Raw genomic sequence first — 9,854 nt, forward strand, 5'->3', positions numbered from 1 at the left:
CAACACGGAGAAACCCCTGTCTCTACTAAAACTACAAAATGAGCCAGGCGTGGTGGAGCACGCATGCCTGTAATCCCAGCTACTCAGAAGACTGAGGCAGGAGAATCGCTTGAATCTGGGAGGTGGAGGTTGTGGTGAGCCAAGATCATGCCATTGCACTCCAGCCTGGGCAACAAGAACGAAACTTCGTCTCAAAAAAAAGAAAGAAACTGAAGCAGTCACCTGCTCCATTCCTCTGGGCCTGGAGATAGTCACCTGTCTTTCCAGCATGAGGCTATCTGGGCTGTCCTAGACAGAGCTCAGCTGCCCCATTGCTCTTTGTTTAGGGCAAAGAGATCCTATTCTGTAGGATCTCCCTCCCAGACTTCTGAAACAGGGCGTGATATTTTCCATGCTTAATTCATGCCGGAGTAAGGTACTGCCTCTGCCCATGCTGGTTTCGTCTTTCTTTTTACTTCCGCAAGCCCAATCTCTAACAGTAAATCTTAAAGCTCCACAACTTGGCTCCAGAGTTTTGGCTCCAAGCCCATCGTTCAGTTCTTAAAGTCTGTTAGTCTGTTCTGCATTCCAATCTGGTTTTTTTTTTTTTTTTTTTTTTTTGCTGAGGGGGAGGTAGAAATTAAGATACAACGTTCCCTTGATTCACATATGCTTTTTCTCACCTGACCCCTAACTTTTTATTTGGAGACATTTCAAACCTGCAGAAGAGTTGTAACAACAAACATTTATAAACTCTTTATCAGGATTCACCAGTTGTTAACATTTAACCACATGTACTTGCTTGCACTCTCTCTCTCCCTCCTTCTGTCTGTACACACATACACACAAAACATATATAATGTCTTTAAACCCTCGAAAGTTATTTGCAGTTCAGGATTATCTAATAAGAATACCTAACACACAGTCCATCTTTGAAAAATCCAGGCCACTTATTTTGCAGAATCACCCTCACTTTAGGTGTGATCGTTTGCTGACTGGACTCCAGGTAAGTGTTGGACAGGAATGCTAGCTCATTAGCTGGTGGTGTGTCCTCAGCACTCTCCTGAAGGGATACATGGTGCCACTTTGTCTCATCATTGTTAAGTTGCCCGATTAAGAAAGACCTTACCTGCCAAACTGCACCATTTTAAAGGCACCATTTCCTTTTTTTACCTGACAAGTATCTGAGAGTGATGCTTTGAGACTCTGATGATCTTGTTCAAATCAGTCTTCCATTCAATAGCCTAGCATTCAAATACACTCTGAAAGTGTGCACGTAAAATATTTTCTTCCTTGTTTGTTTGATTTATCTCCATGCTAGGTTTCGAAGGCATCAGCGGACCTCATGTCCTACTGTGAGGAACATGCCAGGAGTGACCCTTTGCTGATAGGAATACCAACTTCAGAAAACCCTTTCAAGGATAAAAAAACTTGCATCATCTTATAGTGGAATAGAGAAACAGCTCCTCGCCTCTTCTCAACAAAGCAAATTATGAGCAGCTCCTTGAAGAGATTTACCTTCAGCTTATTTGGTAACCACTGCTAATAACTAAAATGTTCTCACCTTGGAATAACGGACTCTGAAGTCTCTATTTTCCAAGTTGTCCTTTCTCTTAAAATACCCTTTACTGATTTAATACAGAATAACAATCTTATTTTCCACTTGGTAACTATGGCTTTATGTTGGGTTACTGTTTAAGGAAAGTTGATCTGGGCCTTTTTAAAAACATAATTATATACTTTAGAAATACAGTGGATTCCGATATGTCAGGACCTAAATTGCCTAAGAACCTATCAAATTAAAATGCCAAAATTAATTGAAATCCTAAAGCCTTTATATCATATTCTTTATAAGGCGTGTGCCAGCCTGTATAGTATATAAGGGAGAGGGATGTTTTGTGTATATATATGCCTTTGTGTATACACTTATCAAAGCTATTTTCTTATGAAAACATCCCTCTTTCTATACCATCAGTTTCTCAGTTCCAGAAGTTATACCTTTACTTTGAGCTGTGTATAGGTAGAATAAAAAAATTCCTTTCATATCGTTATTGTACAAAAAGTAAAGAGTATCCTAAAGATTGTATTCATTGTAATCAAGTAATGCAGTCATCTCTCCTCTCTTGAAATCTTGCTGGACCTCTTAGGCTACAATAAACTGCACCAAGCTAAACTGACAGTCCTTCAATAATATGAGACATTAATTTACAAGGACCCTTTTGGGCTTCAATGATGCTGAGTCGAAAAGGGGAGGAGACCCTTGGGAGGACCCCATGCAGCTGTGCTCCCAGGGCTCATGTTCTCTACTGGATTAGGGATAGGCACCTCTGAAATCTCCACCCTGATGATTGGAATGAAACGGAGTGAACATGAGCCCAGCTGAGAGAGGAGCAGGAATGTGTGAAAACCAGCTGCTCTCCTTGTCCCAGCTTTGTGATTGAGCCCTCTGTCTTGCTCTCTCTGCCTTCCCTGTATCTTTCCTATCTTACCAGAGCATCTGTTTGCAGAGGTAATACTACCTTCCCCAGCCGCAGGTGTGTGGAACATGGTGAGGAAAAAAAAAAATTAAAAAAAAAAAATGCAAAGTTGTCAGGATGCTTAAGCTCTTTTCAGATATCTGCAGTTTTATCCCTACCTTGTTCACACACCATCCGAGAGGCATATAGGCTACCCAAGAGAGCCTTGGATTCAGTGGTACACTCCTTGGGCCCAAGGGCTTCAGCAACTGGGTATGGAGTTCCTTGATTTTCGTCTGGGCCCAAATACAGCCCTCACACCCTTGGAATTTCCGGGTGTGGGGGTAGCCCCAAAAGGAGGAATCTCCTATGGCCAATAAGGTATCTTGACTTTATCAGAATAGAAGAGAGGGTCACTTCGCAGTCAAATCATACACACGGCCTTTGATATTTTAATTCATCTTTAGTTCGTTAAAAGTGACTACTAAGGAAAGGTTAAAAACTTCCTCTCAAGGCCGGGCACGGTGGCTCAAGCCTGTAATCCCAGCACTTTGGGAGGCCGAGACGGGCGGATCACGAGGTCAGGAGATCAAGACCATCCTGGCTAACACGGTGAAACCCCGTCTCTACTAAAAAATACAAAAATCTAGCTGGGCGAGGTGGCGGACGCCTGTAGTCCCAGCTACTCGGGAGGCTGAGGCAGGAGAATGGTGTAAACCCAAGAGGCGGAGCTTGCAGTGAGCTGAGATCTGGCCACTGTGCTCCAGCCTGGGCGACAGAGCGAGACTCCGTCTCAACAACAACAACAACAAAAAACTTCCTCTCAAAAAGGAATCAACCCCAAGAAGCAATTATTTACAATGATTTTCCCAAATTTTGTACAATCTGTCCTGGAAAGCAAACCCCTTTTAAAATCTAATGTCTGGGCTTTGAGTATTAGCTCATTTAGGGTGAACAAAATGCATTACTGTTTTTAAACTGCCCACATTTATTTGGTATTTCTCCAAGTTGCTATCTCTTCAGCCTTGTGAATGGCCCTCACTTTTCTGAGGCCATGTGAAAATCACGGCACTGCCCTTAGCCTTGTGTCATCTGCTTTTTCGTTCTGCAATATGCCCAGTTCCCAAATCAATTATAGGTACCTGTTTAGGAGACAGAAAGATTTTACCTCTCAAAGGGTGAGATTGGAAATTTACACTAAAAAGACAACTTTACATTTAATGCTTCACTTAATGAGACATTCTTTTTTTATAAGTCTATTTTTCTACTCAGTTTCAGAACACTAATCTGATTTTCACTCTGATTTTTAACGTTTCTTTAAATATTTATAATGTAGCTTCTTTCAAAATATTTTCATGAAAAATTACTTTTATTATACCATTATGTGCACGTTATTGGTAGCAGGCATAGTTTATTATTTAGTACTGAAACATGCTCTTTTACCTAACAGTAAACAAGTATGTTTTGATATATATCTGTTAATATGCTTATAGTGGTAAGAAATGGACTTGAGGTCCCAGGAGATTTCATTTTAGTTGCCCTGGTCAGATACAATAAAGGCTATGAGTATAAATATATAATTTCCTAACCAGGTGTAGGGCATGTTCATGAATATCAAATCTTTTGATGCTGGACCCAAGAGGGGAAAAATAGTAGCTAAATGTTGATTTACTTATAACTAGACGTCTGTGTGAGAAAATATATGTATACGTATATATGATATGCAGAAGTCACTTTTATTTATCAGGCTTTATTCTCCTTACAAAGCCACAGTTTAACTGTCTGCAGCAGTTGGTTTATGTTAATGATAGACAAATGCCCAGTGTTTGTTATTTTTTCCAACTACCACTGTAATGATATACTTTCTCACGTATATACATGCAATTTCTTGGCTTCATTTCCATGAAGCTATTTCAATATATTCAGTATACTTTGTCCTTAATGCTGCTTCTGTTAGCAGTGATCTCTTTCTTTTTTTCATTCTTGCATCTTCATTAGTTCATCATAAATCTGTCCACTTGAGGCCTCAGGACCTTGGCAAGATTTCATGACTCTGAAGTATTTTACAGAAACATTTTTTAAATAAGGGAAATATTTTATGTATCAGATGGTTCACAAGTGATGGGTCATAGCTAGTTTTTTTTTCCTTCTAAAAAATGTCAGGTTTTTAAAATCACTTACCTTATTAAAATGAAAAGTACCATACTTACCTTTTAAAGGAAAGACCTGATTTGCTTTTTCTCTATTTAGACTGTTTTTGTACTTTTACTAGTCTTTAAACTATCAGGAAAAAAACCAAAACTTTATACCAATGATTTAGTAATTTTGAGGCATAGGGTAGCTTACATAGTGGAGGATGTGCCAAATACCCTCTTCAGATGCCACCTTCTTAACCAGTTTATAACTAAAATAGTGTTATCTGACTAATTCCTCTGAATTTTGATGTAAGATCTGTACAGGCCCCCAGAATAATTATAGTACATACCAGTCATTTCTCAGTGAAATAAATACAATACCAGAGGACATTATGGGTTGTATTGCTTTCTTTTATGGTAGACCTGTTAATGGGGAAAAAAAAAAATACATCACATCAAATAGAATCTTGTATCTGTGTGTTAAAATAGAGCACTTACCTGAAGTCAGTGGCCTGGATCGTAGCCCTGGATTATTTCCCAGTCTGTCCTGTGCTGTGTGACCTTGGACAAGGCGCTTCATCTCTGTGAGCCTCTGTTTCTCCATGTGTAAAACAAGGGGCTGCAGGAGATGATGGCTGAGAGCCCTTCCAGTTCCCAGATGCCTTGGTCCAAAGACCCCACCCCTCTGCTGGTCCTGCCAACGTGTTGGTGCTATAAGCTGCTTCAGATATAAAATTGGTTTATCTATGATGTTTGTTCATTTAATAGCTTCTAAAAGGCCTTTTTGTTATACAGTGCTTTTTTTCTAGTTTTATGGACTTGGTTACTGTAATAGTGTCTTGTTTTTAGCCATGTAATTACAAACACGTATTCTCTTGATGTCTCAGTAAATTTGCATTCGATATTATCATTGATGAGATTTTGTTGTTATATAATATTCTTTGGCTACTCATCTGTCCAGCATCTTATTAACCATAACACTGTGATCATTGTTTGGAAATATGTCCTATGGAAAGAATAAAAGGATTTACTTCACAGCTAGCATGTTCACAGATTTGAAAGAAGTTTCATTAAAAGCACCATTGCTTTCTTTACTGCGTCAGTGCCTCATTGTAGCATCCTACCTGTGTTTTGCTCAATAAATGAATAAAATACCATTTCTCTTCCCCTTTCCCTTCCTTCACTCTGTTAACATTTTCTGAGCACCTCCTGGGAGCAAGCTGCTGAGAGTCAGGCTCCCATGACACCCAAATGAATAAGACACACACCAGCCCATGAGAAGGTCACAGTCTGAGCAAGGAGGGTGGGTATGACAGATATGTAAACTAATCATAGTATCATGTGGCAAGTGCCATAACTCAGGTGATCACAGTGCCGTGAGAGCCCAGAGGAAAGAGGGACCAGCTCCACATTGACAAAGACCTCCCTCTGAAAAGGCTTCCAAGGGTGGTGATGTTTGGGCTGAGTGAGAGAGGAACAGTATGCGTTGGAATTGAGGTCCTGGGAGGAGATGAGAGGAGGAGAAAAGAGGACTGGAAGCCAGTGTGCAGATGGCCCCCGATCCTGCCCTCCCATCCTGCTTGCCTATCCTGAAACCAACAAGGGGGCTAGAGAGGCTGTTAAGGAGTGAGGTAATAACTCTGACCTGTGGAGGGCTGTTTCCCATCCTGAGACCAGCTGTGGCCATGGAAACTGATAACAAATGGAAAGGTCATTAGATTGGTGGTGACTCATATTCACCATGTGTTTGCTGAAGGTGCCCTGCCCCCTCTTCTGCCCCTTCCCCCAGGGCTGGGATTCCCACAGAGATGAGGGGAGGGCAAAATCAAAGAACAAGGGCAGGAGGCAGCCATCAAGCCCCAGGCTATGAACCAGGAATGCTACAGAGATGGCCCCTGCTTCTGAGAGCCAGCACTCCGCACTTACAAGAAAGGTAGGGGCAAAAGACAGTCCCTGGGCCCTTTCTAGTAAAAGACTGAAGGATTTAAGATACATTGGTTTTGAAAAATAACAACTGAGAAGCACTTTTTACCGCTTCTGACCAAATTGCCAAGTTCTTGTAATTCTCAGTGGAGGAGAGTTGGGGATGATGGATGGGATTGGGAAGGGGTGAGTTTTTAAAAGGTGGGAGGAGGGAAGGTAATGAAGCTGGAAGAGGCAGGTGAGATGTATACTTAGTTAACATGGACAAGAAACCCAGGCCTGCAGATAGTGATTGGAACTCAAGAGTGGAGATGCATGTCACGGGGCTTTCCACCTCTTCTGGATATGTGCCATGATCAGGTTTTCCCTGGCAGGAAGGTCAGTTACACATAAACATGGATATTCCCTCTAAACCTTTTTATTTGGGGCTCTATGATGCTTATTTGGTGCTAGGCAACCGTTTTTTTGAGTATTTGTCCCTCACTCCATATGCCAGGTTTATAATCTCTCGGCTTAAAACTGACCGTGTCTGTGGAGCCTGGTCCCACTGTCAGTTCTAGCTGTCTTTGTACAACTTGGCGTGGCTAGAGCCTTGTGCTTGTTTTCAGAGCATGGCCATGCTTGCTGCTGTACCGCTTTACCACTGTGAGTAGCAAATAACCTTTGCCTTCAGATGAGCCCTCTGTTACTCTAATTACTTTCTCCTTATCTGAATCATTTAAATCCATGAAGGTTGTTTGACTTTAGGCCAACCCTGGGTAAATGTGCAGTTAGTCTAAGGAACCCTCACCTCAATTGCCCATTTTTTTCAAAAATTTTTTCTGCCCTGAAGGAAAATGCAGTCCCAGTAAATTTATTGTCATGTGCAAACAACTTAATATATTGGTCAGTAGATGACCACTGGCACTGTCAAATACAACTCTGGAGAGAGTGATATTTAGTACAAAGAAATGGAAGTTCATAGTAAAGTTTAGGCATCACTGAGAATTAATTTTACATATGAAGCATTCCTATACCCCTTAAATCCTCCTAGACAATCTACTGAATGATGAAAGCAATTAATTGGAATGGTTGACATCCATAATGGGAAGATATCAGGTTAAGTCCAAGAAATTTGCAGCTGAGACATCTGTGTGCACAATGATAGCTTTTATTTTTATTTATTTATTTATTTTATGAATCAGAGTCTCACTCTGTTGCCCAGGCTGGAGTGCAGTGGCGCGATCTCCACTCACTGCAAGCTCCGCCTCCCGGGTTCACGCCATTCTCCTGCCTCAGCCTCCCAAGTAGCTGGGACTACAGGCACCCGCCACCGCACCCGGCTAATTTTTGTATTTTTAGTAGAGACGGGGTTTCACAGTGTTAGCCAGGATGGTCTCGATCTCCTGACCTCGTGATCCGCCCGTCTCGGCCTCCCAAAGTGCTGGGATTACAGGCGTGAGCCACCGCGCCCGGCCTTATTTTTATTTTTATTTTTTTTGAAACGGAGTCCTGCTCTGTCACCCAAGCTGGAGTGCAGTAGTGCGATCTTGGCTCACTGCAACCTCCCCCTCCCGGATTCAAATAATTCTCCTGCCTCAGCCTCCCAAGTAGCTGTGATTACAGGCATATGCCACAACACCCGCCTAATTTTTTTTGTATTTTTAGTAGAGACGGGGTTTCACTGTGTTAGCGAGACTGGTCTCAAACCCCTAACCTCAGGAGATCCACCCTCCTCAGCCTCCCAAAGTGCTGGGATTACAGGTGTGAGTCACTGCTCCCTGGCCCCACATTGCTACTTCTGATCTCTACAGCCAACCACCTCCAACCCCTCCACACACACACCCTGCTCAGGAATAGGAGGGCATCATCCGCTAAAAGAACTTACATATGGTCTTAACAGAAGACATTCGCCAAATATGTGACGTCACAAGGGCACTGTGGATCCATAAATTTGTGTACTGGGGCAAGCCTAAAGGAGTCACTCCCTGAACAACTGTGGGCAGTGCTACCTCCTCTAAGCCAGGCACTGACAGACTTGGTCACTAATGTCGCTGACCTTAATTAAAAGTTGGCCTGTCAGATTTAGGTAGTGCACATGTTAATTTTTTAACATTTTATTAACTGTGTAGTTTTATATGTATTAGCAAAACCAGAACTAGCACAAGCTGTGATAGAAAGTTTCCTTCTAAAATAGATTTAAATATAAAGTAAGCCAACTTAAATATTTTTTAATGTAAGTATATAATAGCATACCTTTGATCTGGATATGGAAAAAAATTGTCATGAAGCCCTACAATACAAGCAAGTAAAAAGCGAAGCATCCCCTTTGGGAATCAACTCCAAGAATCACTCATGTAGGCCGGGCGCGGTGGCTCATGCCTGTAATCCCAGCACTCTGGGAGGCCAAGGCAGGTGGATCACGAGATCAGGAGATCGAGACCATCCTGGCTAACACGGTGAAACCCCATCTCTACTAAAAAATTAGCTGGGCATGGTGGCGGGCGCCTGTAGTCCCAGCTACTAGAGAAGCTGAGGCAGGAGAATGGCGTGAACCTGGAAGGCGGAGCTTGCAGTGAGCCGAGATTTCACCACTGCATTCCAGCCTGGTGACAGAACCACTGTTCTCAAGAAAGAAAAAAAAAAAACAAAGAATCACCTATGTAAAGCAGACAAGGTTCACATTTCTACTTTTAACCTTGAAACATTTTCCCATGGCCAATACCCTAGAAGTGCTTTGTTCTAAATAAACGTTTTAGATCCGACCTTGGTGATGTGACATTTCAACATTGGCCATGCAACATCTGCCAACATTTGTAGACATCTGTGCAAGGCAATGAGGAACACTGAACTCCAGACACTAGGCTGGGCATTGTGCATGTGTTCTCCCATTTAAAGGACTCTTTAAAGGAAAGTAGATGTGATTTAAGCCCATCTTACAGATGAGGAAACTGAGGCTCAGAGAAGTTAAAATTGTGCTAGATCCTACAACATAAAAGGACGGGTCCTAAGTACATACACCTAGGCAGATTCTACAGCCCATGGACTATCTTAACATTTGTAGCATGGTTTGAATATGGGAAAAAACAAACAAACAAAAACAGTAACTTTGGTAATTGTTAGATTAAATAAATAAAAGGTTAAATAAAAGGTAAGGTAAACAAATAAGTCCTTTACTAATCATGGGTGTAATACCCTGGGCCTTAAGAATAAACAGTGCTCTATTTCAGGCATTTACTATGACTAGGTACTGTTCTTAGCATCTTGCATCTGTTTATTTTATTTTATTTTATTTTTTTGGAGGGGGTTGTTGTTTTTGTTTTGAGACAGAGTCTTCCTCTGTTGCCCAGCCTGGAGTGCACTGGCAAGATCTTGGCTCACT

The 9,854-nt window shown here is 41.7% G+C and overlaps 1 protein-coding gene across 2 annotated transcripts in view; it reads left to right on the top strand.

Annotated features, from left to right (window-relative positions):
- Positions 1 to 2,532, top strand: part of GNG12 (G protein subunit gamma 12) — a 129,106-nt gene extending 126,574 nt beyond the window's left edge. Inside the window, exon 4 of one of the 2 annotated variants that reach the window (XM_023209732.2) lies at positions 1,301 to 2,532. In XM_023209732.2, coding sequence (XP_023065500.1) covers positions 1,301 to 1,426 — 126 coding nt within the window. In that variant the 3' untranslated portion in view covers positions 1,427 to 2,532. The remainder of the gene's footprint in view (positions 1 to 1,300) is intronic. The other variant, XM_023209741.1, reaches the window with a different exon arrangement.
- The last annotated feature ends 7,322 nt before the right edge of the window (positions 2,533 to 9,854 follow it).

This window comes from Piliocolobus tephrosceles, chromosome 1 (genome assembly GCF_002776525.5).
Source record: "Piliocolobus tephrosceles isolate RC106 chromosome 1, ASM277652v3, whole genome shotgun sequence".
NCBI lineage: Eukaryota > Metazoa > Chordata > Mammalia > Primates > Cercopithecidae > Piliocolobus > Piliocolobus tephrosceles.